This window comes from Aulonocara sp. 'chitande type north' Nkhata Bay, linkage group LG8, assembly GCF_057382095.1.
Source record: "Aulonocara sp. 'chitande type north' Nkhata Bay isolate Kocher_YH1m ecotype deep benthic linkage group LG8, A_spYH_male_GT1.1, whole genome shotgun sequence".
Classification (NCBI taxonomy): domain Eukaryota; kingdom Metazoa; phylum Chordata; class Actinopteri; order Cichliformes; family Cichlidae; genus Aulonocara; species Aulonocara sp. 'chitande type north' Nkhata Bay.
Genome location: NC_141351.1, coordinates 14,030,070 through 14,043,200, shown reverse-complemented (window position 1 = coordinate 14,043,200; position 13,131 = coordinate 14,030,070). Strand labels below are relative to the sequence as shown.

Sequence of the window (13,131 nt, the reverse complement as noted above, 5' to 3'; positions counted from 1 at the left end):
AAAGCAAGGAGTTTATTAAACTTCACCGAAACAATCTGCAAATTTCATTAAAAATTAATAAACTACCATCTTGTCTTTATTTTTAGTTAGCACAAACACTTCAAGCTGTAAGCTAATGGTAGTTATATAAGACCAGATGCTGCTGGTGCAATAAGCTGTACGTCCAATGGATGATGATCTGATTAGTCGACTAATCGCAAAAATAATCGGTGACTAGTCGACTATCAAAATAATCGTTTGTGGCAGCCCTAATTGACACACACACATAGATAGATAGAGGGATAGATTTATTTTCTTGCTTCTAATATCTGAAGTTAATAAGATATTTGATTTTGGCTTAAACCTTTTTTTCCTAGGAACTGGAGCCCTGAACCTTTTTAACTATAACCTGACAGATTTGCATATGACAACACAAATAGCCGCTGCACTTGGATCACACATTAGCCAGTGTTAAACTGCCAACTTGCTTGTAAACTCTGCAATGCTGCTTTGCATCAGTATGAAAATACTGATCAGTGCGTTGCATCATGCATGCACCGTCAGCTCCCTCGCCTAAAGCAACACAGGGTATTTTTTGGAATGTGAAGACTTGTGAAGTGACACAAAGAGGACGGCTGTGAAGAAATGTGTCGACCTCCCAGAACTGTACAAAATTTCTTTCTTGTGTGCTTCATGCAACCTTTTTATCTGTAACAGAGCCAATAAACAAGATTGTAGTCATGCTCAAGCATCGTTATAATATTCATTAATGTAGTAAATATTCACAGTGCTACTTGCGTGAAATATTTAGTACTGCGTTTAGCGACGGCACAACCATTTATATTTCTTATCAACAGCATTTCAGGAGTGGAATTTCTGTGTGATATACATAAAAGCTTATTTTTATGTGAACTGCTTCAAATTTCATTCAGACTGTGGTCAGTTGCTATATGCTTCTGCTGTACTGCTGGAAAACTTCTACCTGAAGGCAGCTTTTTTCATCTGCCAGGGCACGGTGGAAAAAGCGGCAGGGGCCGCTGACACACTGACGTACCCATAAATAAAACTAAGAAGCTTGTCTGGCTGGACGTGGATCTGAGGATTAACTTCAAAAAAGATCCAAGATCCCACTTACCCGTGGCAGGAAAGAGGTTTGGCTTTCTGGGTGTTGGTTGTTAGCTTTGCTGCGATGATGGACAAGACCAGGCTGGTTGAAGATTAAGAGACCGAGGAGTAAATATCACCTTTTTTCCTCCCAGTTGGAGATGCAATTTGAGCAGCATAATGTGACTTTGAATATCATTAACATAAACAAATACGACTTTTGCTGGTAAGATCGCCCATGTGTTTCACATTGGGTGATTTTTAAAAAAAAAGAAATTACGGGAAATTTGCTCAATGTTTACAAAACACTTGTTTTATATTTCATGATTCATGATTTATCGTTAAGCAAACCAGGAGCAAACTGCTCACGAGTGCAAACACTTAAACTCTCACACCGTGAACGCATGCCAAACCATCAACCCATTTTATCTTGAGTTTTAATAGCAGACTGCTTTGTTTCAACTTCTGGTTTGGAGGTTTCAGCACAATCAGAATGGATTGGACACTTTGTACACCACAACTGTACGTAACAAACCAGCTGGAAGTGGCTGAGCTTTGTAAAACCCTGCTGGGTGTGGGTTCATAGTTTCACTTGTGTTTTGTAAAGCGCTTCAACGACTGAAGTTCGAAGTTTGAGTTGAGTTTGCATTGTTTTCATTTGTGACTAGCTTGACTACTCTTGTTCTGTGTCATTGAGAACTTTTTTTAAACCTCTCTTACCTTTAATGATTTAGTGTCATTTACTCTAGGAGGGAAATAAATTCTTATTTATTCATTTCTGACTCACCAGACACAAAATTCAGTCTGTATTTGTTTACAGGAACTGGTCTTATTTACTCCCAGCCTATCAGGCTGTGAGTGCGATAGATCAGTATCATTCATTGTTTCATGGAAACCATTCCTCAGAGGTGCGTGTCAGGGCATGTCTAATCCTTGTGATGTTGAAGATGCAGCTGCTGTTGTCCTGTCTTTTCAGGGGTTATGAGGCGATATATGCTGCTTAAGAAGTTAAGGAAACGCTTAAATGATACAGCGGGTCTTGATGAAAGAAATATTTAAATCCTTACTGACGTTAATATTTTCTTTTACTCAAAAAGCAAGAAAAAATGAATATTTGTATAGACTGTATGAGTAATTTGATATTTAAATTGTTCATCGCTCTTTGTAAAGATTTCTTTCAAGACAGGACTCTTCGTCTGAGCCAGCAGCAGTGACCAAGCAAACTAGAGAGTGATTAATGAGAGGGAGTGATGTTGGCGGTTACATACTCTAATTGTTTGACCACAATTAAATTCAGAAACACAAAAACTAAGTTCACTCATTTGCAGCACTGCTGAAACGTGATGCTGAATGTTGCGTGAATGCAGCTGTCATCTGTGGCCTCTGTTTGTGTGTACGCGTAGCTTTTTATACAGATGTGACACAGACAGAGAGCAGGGACTGCAGTGTTCACAGAAGCTCGATCTGTTCGTGTGATTTCAGTGGGAGAAACATTTCGTCACTCAACCAAATGACTAATGTAGTCTCAGCTGACTGCAATTTTCCCAAACCCCATAAACAGCACATTTGCATAATGGCTGACCCTAGCACCGCTGGCTAACAATGGGCCGAGCGGTCAGTTTCATGATCATTAATATGCAAATTGTCATGACCAACCAATGAGTACCATTCACATAGAGTTGGGGAATGGCTGCAGTCACAGCATTGGAAGATGGCCCCCTCCTCATTCAGAGATGGACTTTTCCTTTTCACGTGAATGGCCTCCTTGACTCCTTGCTCAAACCAGCGTTCCTCCCTGTCCAGGATGTGCACATCATCAACACTGAAGAGTGGCCACTGGCCTGTAGTTGTGAGTAGACTACGGAGTCCTGGATTGATGTTGTAACTCAGCCAGAGGTTGTGTGGTTCACCAGAAATGGCCTTTGAATGTATAGGTGTGTTGTTGTATGAGGTATGCCTGATTTTTGAGTCATCTGGGTTACTTCCTCATTCTCTTTAGAACTACTGTGGCCTGTTTACTGCACAAATAATAATAAGCACCGAACAACATAGTGTTCTTTATAAATGATTAAACGGCCCATTTGTTTTTCATTGCCTGCACCGTTTTAAGCCTCTGGTTGGACCTCTCCCTTTGGCTTGCATTAGTTGCAGCCTCTGCTTAGGTTTCATTGAGGTCTTTATGGCTGAGCGGTGTTGAGTTCACGATCTGCCACACAGAGAGCACCAGTTATGTTTGTTACGCAAAACAGTGTTGGTTAACCTTAACAGTGTAAGAGACAATAACCCGAACACGCCCATAGACGCGGTTGCTTAGGAAACCTCTGTTTTTTTAACAGCTGGTCATCTGCTCCTTTATTCCCCTCGTCGCCACATCCAGGATAATCTGGACCGCATCTCTCTCCAGAGACAGTGGCACAGAACTGGGATACGGTCTTGTCCCCTCCCTTTCAGAGACAGAGACCCCTTTCACTGTGACAAACTGCAGCCCTCTTCTCTCATTTCCAGTCTCCTTCAGCCTGTCTATCCCCACCTGTGGTTAGTCTGACTGTCTCCAGATAATGATACACAAGGCTTTGGATGTTTTGGGTATTTGCTCATTTTACTGATAATTGGAAAAAGTCTGCTACAGAATACAAATGTGAATATTGATGCTCTGTGATCTGAAGTACAATTCATTATATACCAGTTACAGAGAAGCTGTAAATGCATTCATCCATGCATTTAATTATCCAAACACTGTGTGTTGTGCTTTTTCAACCATAGGTTGAGACGATTAGACATAATTGCTGAATTGGTTAAATTTGACCCAGTTATTATACTGGTGTAGTATCCCCTTAGTATCAGCTGAACATCAATTAAATGCCTGTCTGAGTATTTTTGGTGTCCATCCCTTTAAGGCTTCAGTGAACCATGTCACAGAGACTAAATAACCTCAGACTGGTTTCTTAAACATGACAGCGCCACTAAATCTCAATCCAACGGAGCACCTTTAGAATTTGGTGAAACGAGATTACGATCATGGATGTGCAGATAACAAATCTGCAGCTACTGTGTGATGCTGTCATGTCAATATGGGAAAAAATCTCAGAGGGATGTTTTGGAACCTTCGCAGTGATTTTGTTTCTTTCCCATTGAGGTTTCTGCTTGGTTATTTATTAGAGTATTATGATAATAATTATGTCAAAATCTTTAATCATTTGAGGCCTGATGAGTGAAGATTTATGTCGATGTGATGTAGAACATGTAAAATGCTAGGTTCACTGCATTCTACCCAAAACAAAAACATTAGCTTAAACTTATGACTCATATCCAGGTTTTCACTGGCTTCACTAGAAAATCTGTTTGCATATTTCTGTGATACACAGCGTCCAGTCGAAGGAAGGAGTGTGCCGTTTGAGCTGCTGTTGCTTTCCTTTGCAATGTTTATTTCCTCAGGAGAAGTCAAAGAAAGGGGAGAATAGAGGAGGAATGTCCTTCAGCCTTCCTAAATGGAGGCTCTCTTTTTCTTTTTCTCTTTCTTGTCTGTCTCCTTTCTATTGATGGCTTCTCACGCTCTCGCTTCCCCTTTCATTTGCTGTTATTTCACCAAGGCTAGCTCTCTCCCAGAGGCTGTAGATCTTTTTTTTTTTTTTTTTAAATGAATCACCCTTTTAATTGAAGTTGTACATGGACTAGTTTGAGAGTGACCTTTCAAATCTCTCTGTCTGCCTCTGCAGGTTATGAGTAATGGAAGCAGGATCTGTGGTGCGCGCTGTGTTTGAGTTTCTCCCCAGCGTCTCCGAGGAGCTACCACTATTTACTGGCGATGTCATCGAGGTGCTCAGTGTCGTGGATGAGTTCTGGTTGCTCGGCAACAAAGATGGCGTTACAGGTAAAGTGACCGTTTTCGTTATTACTGTTGAAGGACCTGCATGAATAAAGGTTTCCATAAAGATAAATAGAGACACCTACTAAGAGTTACTAAACATGGAAACAAGCTACATGGAATTTTAGTGACTTATTGCTATTTTGACATTCACACACTCATGCACATGATCCTCCTTTCTTCTGTTTGTAACTTAACACTTTCATGACTGATGAGGGTGAAACAGAGAGGTTTAAATTATTAACTAGTCTGGAAATAATCAAGTAGCAATGATTATTTGTGATCATCTGTTTTGACACATGCCTGAACTTTCCTGTGTGTCCAGCCAAACTGGGTATTACACAGTGTTTAACCTACAAGAGCACAACACAAATTCTGTGACTGGTTTGCAGCACAATACATCAGTGTGAGAATAGTGCAGATGAATGCACAGCTAGCGAGTTCCCTTTATCCTGCAGCTTCTGACCAGGAAACCTCCTCACCTTAATCAATTCGAGTTCCAGAAGTAAACCTGGATCTGAAGTGATCTGTGTTAATGTGTGAGAGAAGCCGAACAGTCAAACACCGCTGCTCATGCAGAGGGGAAGTCAACAATAGCTTGTTCAGCTGATCCTGAAAATGGGATTTGTTGATATTTTGTACACGTGTGCAAAATGCCAACAAAAAAAAGTGAGATGGGTGTTACAGCAAAGCTGCAGGGAACAGAGGTAGTGAAGATAGATGAGTTTAAATATGTGGGGTCAGCCATCCAGAGCAATGGAATGCACACACGAGAGGTGAAGGAGGTTGGAGTGGGTGGAGATGAGGCGCTCATGGGGTGCCAGAAGGATAGCAGCAAGAGTGAAAGGGAAGGTTTGGTAGTGAGATCTGGTGTGATGGTTTGGAGACGATGGCACTGACAAAAAGACCGGAGGCTGAGCTGATGATGTGAAGATTTTTCATTGGGGCGAGCGGGATGGAAAGGTAGGGACAGCTCAGGTTGAGTGGATTGGAGACAAAGTTGGAGAGGCAAGGCTGAGGTGGTTTGGACATTTGGGGGCACATGATCTGCTGTGGCAACCCCTAAAGAGAAGAATTATTCAGGAAGGTGTTGTCACTGCCTGACATTTCAGGCATTTGTAGGAGATGTCTTTAATGAATTTACCGATGATGTTCACATCTGTTCCTTCAGGTCAGTTCCCCAGCACCTTTGTGGAAGAGGTCACCATTCCCAGCACCAAGCCTGGAGACAGACTGTATGTGTGCATTAATGATTTCAGCTCAGCAGAGCCAGGAAATCTGTCCCTGAAGAGAGGTACGAACATACTGCATGCTCTCTCACACACAGCCGGTGCTGACTTGTAACATAATAGCAAAAGTGTGAATGACTGCTTTTGGTTTGTCGTCTGATACTTTAAAAAGGCGATTTTGAACTTGTTGTGACTTAACACACTTGTTGCAAACAGTGCTACATATAACACTAACAAATCATGTTTTCTCACTTAGCTTAACACTACTTGTTGATGTCGCAGTACTCAGGTAAACTGATTTTGTGTCAGAATGTTTAAGTTATCTCAAAATTTCAAGTTATTAAATCGAAATTTTCAGATTCCTACCATGAGATTTTGAATTTTGAAATTCAAAATCTGTTATCTGATTGACTGGTAGGTATGAACTCCATGTATACATTAAGGTTAAAGCTGTACTAAGGTGTAAAGGCATATTAAGTTGGTGGATTCTAATTTCAGTATATTAGACAGAAATGAATGGGGGAGTCTTACATTTCTCTACGGAGGTCATAGCTCTTGCGGATTAGCGACCTACCAGCCAATCAGATAAGAGTATTCCTTGTTGCTGGGGTACATTTTTCCCCACCTTAATGTATATCAATATGTTACAAGCATTCATCCGTCAATGTAGTCCATCCATTTTGCACAAAGAATAAAGATATGAAACTCAATACAGCCTTTAGAGATTGTATCTCTATTCAGCTCATTGTGCTTTTCTGCATGTAAGCATGATCGGATCATTCTTATTCACAATGCTCAAAGATCAAGGCCCAGTGAAATATTACTAAATATGTCCAATTTTATTCATATAACATAAAACCAGCAGGTATTTTTTGATGGTAGCTGCTGTATGTACTTAAAGAAAAGAGATGGGCTTAAATGATAAAAACAAAGCTGATTCCAGAACTGGCCACTAGATGTCCTCATTGGCAAAATTTAAACCAACGTCCCTAGATGATGATTTTTTTTGTTTTCTCTGCATGTTTCTGTTTCTCATTGTGGTGTTTTTTTTCTTCTTTTTTTACGATTTGTCACTTGCAACACTCTCAGGCAGACAGCACAGATGTTTGCACAGATCTTTTATATTGGTAACACTTTTCATACTTTTAATGTTATTAGTGCTAGTAGTAGCAGTAGCCTTAGAAGTAGTTGAATTAAGTGACCTTTCACCCTGGGAGTTGCTATAGAACAGTAAAAACCCATGCGACTACACAAAAAAAATACCCTTTTTTCCATGTTCTGTTGTGTGATTGACTTAACATCTTACACTGTTCTTCATACTCTGACTTATTTGATCAGTTTTTATTTTCCTTGTTCTTTTTATATGATCAGTTCCTATTCAAATTCCTTATTTACTTAATTACTGTGTACTACTGAGAGATGGCAGTTTTGTTGTGTGTGAGTATTCATGTAATGACAAGAAAGATCTTCACGATTTTCAGAATTCAACTGATTTTAAACAACAGAATTTTTTTACTTCATGTAGCTGATCACTGCTGGTCGTGCTGAAGCATTTGAATCCAACTGTAGCAGATAATTAGTTAATAATTCACCCAGCTTTCTTTTATTATCCCTACATACTTATCATTGTGTTTGCCTTCGATTCTTATCATAGCCCATTATCAGCCGTAGTCACTTGTGCAGTGCAGTGTATGTTTGTATTGTCATAAATAGTAGAGGACACATAGGAAACAGTCATTACTGGCCATCCGAGAGTTGAAGCGTTCATTTCCAGTATGATTTCCACGGTCAGGATGGCTGTGTGCCAGTTTTGGTCCCAGACACAATGGGAGGTGGAGCTGCAGGTCTTTGGAATGTGACCTCCATGACTCCTCACCATCCAACCCACATTCCCATAATCCCGGATTCTCCAGTTCTATGTTAGGGACAGTGTAGACCCAAAACAGGTTATTAAAAATGCTACAATTAAGCAATTTACTTGAGCCAAGCAACTTGATTTCACACAAAAACATGAAAAAAAAAATCAATGTTCTGCAAAAAGTGAAGAAAAACAAGTAACTATATATCAATAAAATTGCTCTTAGTTTATGGCCGCACACAAGCAGGAGAGCTCTTGTTTAATTGGTTGAATAGTAAGAATATAGACAACATCTTTACTGTAGATTTATTTAGGGAACTAGCATGAGCTCTTGTGTGCTTAATGTGTATCTTATCAACAGTCATTTAAGTGACAGAACAGAAACTCTCTGTCCTTTAATAATCTTATTTTCATTAATATCCAGATTAAATTAAATCCTCTTTATTCTCTGTCTCTTCAGGTGATGTGGTAGTTGGGGAGGCAGGAGGGTCCGTGGACCTCGGAGAAATCTGGCAACGTGGCTGTAATGCCTGGGGTGCCCGTGGTCTCTTCCCGACATCATGTGTGAAGGAGCTGACCCTTTCGTGCCGTTCCCGGCAGCTGTCTGAGCGCTCAGCCCAGGCCCAGGCGTCAGAGCTCCCACCTTATGCTCTAGGTCAAGCCCGGGCCCTTATGAGCCTCCATGCGCAGCTCAGTGAGGAGCTGGACTTCCGTGAGGGGGACGTGATCATCATCACAGGCCTGCCTGAGCCGGGCTGGTTCCAGGGCGAACTTGATGGCCGCAGGGGAAACTTCCCAGAGGGGTTTGTGGAGCTATCAGGTCCCCTTCGGTCTCCTCAGGAACCTGTAGACTCCCAGTATTTGAACAAAGACCCTCAGCCATGCATCTACGAGGATGCCTTTGAGGCTGAAGAGGGCAATGAGGAGGCAGGAATGGAAGAAGAGGAGGAAACGTTGAGAGAGGAAGAAGAACAAAAAGTAGTAGAGGAAGAGCAGGAGGAAGAGGAGGGCGGAGTCTATGGAGTAGCACTGTATGAGTTTCGAGCCATGGAACCAGGCGAGTTGGACTTTGATGTGGGGGATCGAATCCGTATTGTCGGCACATTGGAAGATGGTTGGCTGGAGGGACAGGTGCGAGGGCAGCGGGGTATCTTTCCTCATCGCTTTGTCAAAATAGAGGGGCATGTTCAAAAAATTGCAGAAGAAACGGGTGTTGTTGAGCCGGAAGAAGAGAAGGAGGTCAGCAATACTGAACACACCTCTGATCCTTTATGTCCCAGTGATTCAGAGAAAGAGTGGAGCATGTATGAGGATCACACAGTGTGGGACCTGGACTATTTTGAGAGGGCTGAGGAGCACCGGTGGGCATGTGAAAACCAAAGTACTGTTGCTCAGACTGGTAACGCAGGGCAGACAGACTGTGGTCAAAGGGCTGACTCTCAGCCACGTAGACCTGCCCCCCCAGCACAAAGGGGGCCTCAGAGGCCGAAATCCACTCCAGAAAGGCCCAGGCTGCCACCACGGCCTAACTTTCCCCCACATAGCCATAGGCAGCACGTTGGCCCAGCTACTAGCAGAAATCTGCCTACCTCTACCAATGGTAACCATCAGCATCAACAACCCAGGTTAAGTCATAGCCTAACACTTCATAACACCCAACCTGGGTGGTCTAAAGACAGCAAATATTACCAGAGGCAGCAAAGAAAGAACGCCTCCATCAATAACAGAGGTCAGGTATTAAACAGTGTGGAGGGCCAAAAGTATAAGAGGCTAACTCGCCATGCAAGTGCCAGCGATGCTGATATGATGAGCTCTGAGATCCGCCTGCGTAACCAACAGATGACACGTCGCTCTAATGGGCTACTGCCTTCATCCGTAACCTTAGAAACCTTGGCAAGTTCGACCAGTGACCTGGAGACGAAGCTGTCACAGCAGCTCTTTGAATTTGAGAAAAGCTTGAGCAATCAGCCCCATATCTCACGGCACTTTTCTATCGTGGACTACAAAGACGAAAGGGATATCATTCGAGGCTCCTCACACTCTCCTGTGTCCCACCTCCTGCAGTCTGACTCTCACTCTTTGGAAAGACGCAGAACCCTCCGCCCTCCGCCTCCTCGTCCCAGAGCCACGCGCCCACCAGCTCCAGCTGCGTACAAACCGACTCGCCCGGCTCCACGCCCTCCTCCCCGGTGCCCGAGACAGAATCGCACTACTCCTCCAACTGGCAACTCCCTCATCAACACACCCATCTTTTACACCCCTGACGAGCCGGCTGCAAACCTCCTCGACCAAACAACGGGAGGCCAGGTTGAGCAGGGCGACCCTGAAGCTGCCCAGGAACATGAGATCCAGTGTCAGCTTGAGGCAGAGCAAGAGCTGGAGAGAGATGGAGAGATGGAGCTAGAGACTCAGACACAGAGGGAGGAAGAGGAGGAGGAAAGGCAACAGCTGTTGCTACGGCTACAAGAAGTGGAACGCGACATGGAGGCTTACGCACACACGGCGGAGGAACTCAGGGCAATGCTGGAGGAGGAGGAGCAGGATGAGACAGCCCGCGTCCAGGCCTTGGAGAATCTAGAGTTCTGCAATTACACGCTGGAGACGCTGGCCCTGGAGCAGCAGCAGCTACAAGGTAAGATGGTAAAACTGTCGGAGGATCAGGTTACATGGGATTGCAAGTTTTATTGGGCGAGACCGTAAACTAGGTATTCTCAGTAATGACGACATGATAGAAGTCATTGGAGTTGGAGGTGAGGGCTCGATTTTAAACTTGTAAATATCTCAAGGACAGATTAAAATAGAGCTATGGGAAGAGCTGCAACAGTAAGTCGAATAATTAATTAGGTGACAGTCAACAAGAATCTAATATGCAAATATTCTGATTATCGATTTATCAATTAAATATTCATCATCTGGAGACAGAAGTTTGGATATTTGTAACTATATAACAGTGCATGTTACAATTGTTCAACTGCTATTCCCAGCAAATGTATATTTATTTAGTCTGAATGTGATATTTTAACAGAAAGTTAGAGATGCTTCTTCAAAGTGCACATCGGCATCTCCATGTAGATGTTTTCCACAAGTTTGACGGTTTGCTTACAGGATGAGTTGCATACACACAGAAACAATGCAGAACAAATCAAATCTGAGGAAAGTCTTGTTTTTAGTTGATGTCATAGCTGCTCTTGTTGTCCGTGGGTTACTTCACGGGATAATCCTCATTCGCCAAAGACAAAATGTAATATAAAAAGAATTTTAAAATGAGACATTGGTATTTACTAGATTTCCTCTTTGACCTGTTGTCCAAATCTCTGAGACACACACTTGTTTTCATATCTTAGTGAGGACATCTAATTGATATAACGCTTAAGCCCAACCTTAACACTTAGCCTAAACCTAACTACAACCTAACTGCAACCCTCACACTAAAAGCACATTTTGAGTCTCAAACTAGTGGGAACAGGCATTTTGTCCCCATAAGGGACCGTCGCTCCCCACAAGTGTAGTAGCATTCCAATCTTTGGTCCTCACAAAGATATCTAAACATGGTGCACACACACACACAGACACACACACACAGACACAAGACAAATATAAACATTTTAAGCCAAACATCCCTATTTACTGTCTGCAGTCATCAACGGAAGGGGAACTGTATATTTAAATTAAGGATTATCATAACTGTCTGTCTGTCTGTGGTGTGTATGTACATGTCGGGGGGGGGGTTGCTTTCCCTCCGTACAGTGCTAATGATAAAACTACAGCGAATGTGGCAGAACCACTGTGGAGCGCCTTTACAGTGAGGTTTTTATTGCTGTTCACAGTTTTTGTATCTCGTTTGCTGTCAGTGATTTCCTGCTTCAGCAGTAAATTATTTCCATAACTAAGTGTAAGAGTATCTTAAAAATGTAATTATTTGATTGGTAAATAACATGAAATTAAATGATCTTCGTCCAGAGTTGTAGATAAAATAAACCAGCAGTTGATAGATCACTGTCATTCAGAGCTATAGGGCTTTCATTGCTTGCTGCCGTCCGGGCGCACTGTGCTGTCTTTGGTAGCCCAACATTTTTTCACATAGATATGAATTGCATTCCTGCACATAGTGAAAGGGTTAGCAGTGCCACATAAGTGGCTTTCGTACTCACTCCAAGTTTCTCCCTCTGGACCTTTTCCCCTGTTTCCCCCCTCCATCGTCGCTTCCTTTCCAAGATGAGTAAAGATCCCGGGGGAACTGAATGGGATTTGGGGAATTTTGTAATAGCATAAAGTGGAGACGGAGCATGGCCCACTCTAGAGTGGGAACCAAAGTGTGGTTGTGGCGAGCTGTGACATGGCCCGTGGCACAGCTCTCCTCACTGTTTGGACTCAGAAAGCAACGGCACACAGAATGGCAGGTGAGACTGAATTCTATGGGGATGTAAGAGATGTGGTTATTAGATATTTACCAGTCTGTGTTGTATTGACTGAGTAATTTATTTTAGTTTGGACGTAAGCTGCACAACCAAAGTTACGGTCCCTGTGGGTTATAGCAGTATAGGAGTTGAAGGTTTAGTGCTACTCTGAAAATATTAAAAATATTCACTTATAACAAAATATTACGTTATAAAATATTTTTCCTATCATAGCTACCACTTCTCAAGTTTTATATGGCTATTAAGGTAAATCCTGCATCATTGTAATAAATGATTTTGAGGTATTTTCCCAGCAGATAATGTCTTTAAACTTCTATATGATAAGGAGTTATATTATGCCAATATTTATCTACATCAGATAATTATGTCTGATATTATTTATGCCCTGAAACCATCTAGCAATGGGCTAAAATGTCCCATTTTTAGCATTTATACCCTTATAACTCTTATGAAGCATTGTATGATTTTAATTTCATGACAGAAGAGTAATTTATATCCACAAAGCTTGATTTTATTATATATATATATGATGCACTGTGCAAGTCTTGAGCCACCCCCTCATTTCTTTATCATTTGCTTCTGTTGAACCAGCCTTGATTTTTGCTAAAATGATTTGGAGCAATATTTCTCTAGGATCTTTGGAGGTCATTCAAATTTTTCCGTGGACATTGAAAATGA

General features: G+C 42.1%; 1 protein-coding gene across 5 annotated transcripts in view; it reads left to right on the top strand.

Annotated features, from left to right (window-relative positions):
- The window catches only part of dnmbp (dynamin binding protein), a 48,698-nt gene that overhangs the window by 12,495 nt on the left and 23,072 nt on the right, over positions 1–13,131 (top strand). For 3 of the 5 annotated variants that reach the window (XM_086303687.1, XM_086303685.1, XM_086303686.1), the window contains exons 2-4: positions 4,800–4,954; positions 6,120–6,242; positions 8,496–10,667. In XM_086303687.1, coding sequence (XP_086159813.1) covers positions 4,810–4,954; positions 6,120–6,242; positions 8,496–10,667 — 2,440 coding nt within the window. In that variant the 5' untranslated portion in view covers positions 4,800–4,809. Of the gene's footprint in view, positions 1–4,799; positions 4,955–6,119; positions 6,243–6,433; positions 6,467–7,266; positions 7,305–8,495; positions 10,668–13,131 lie in introns of those variants that run through there. The other 2 variants (XM_086303690.1, XM_086303688.1) reach the window with 2 other exon arrangements.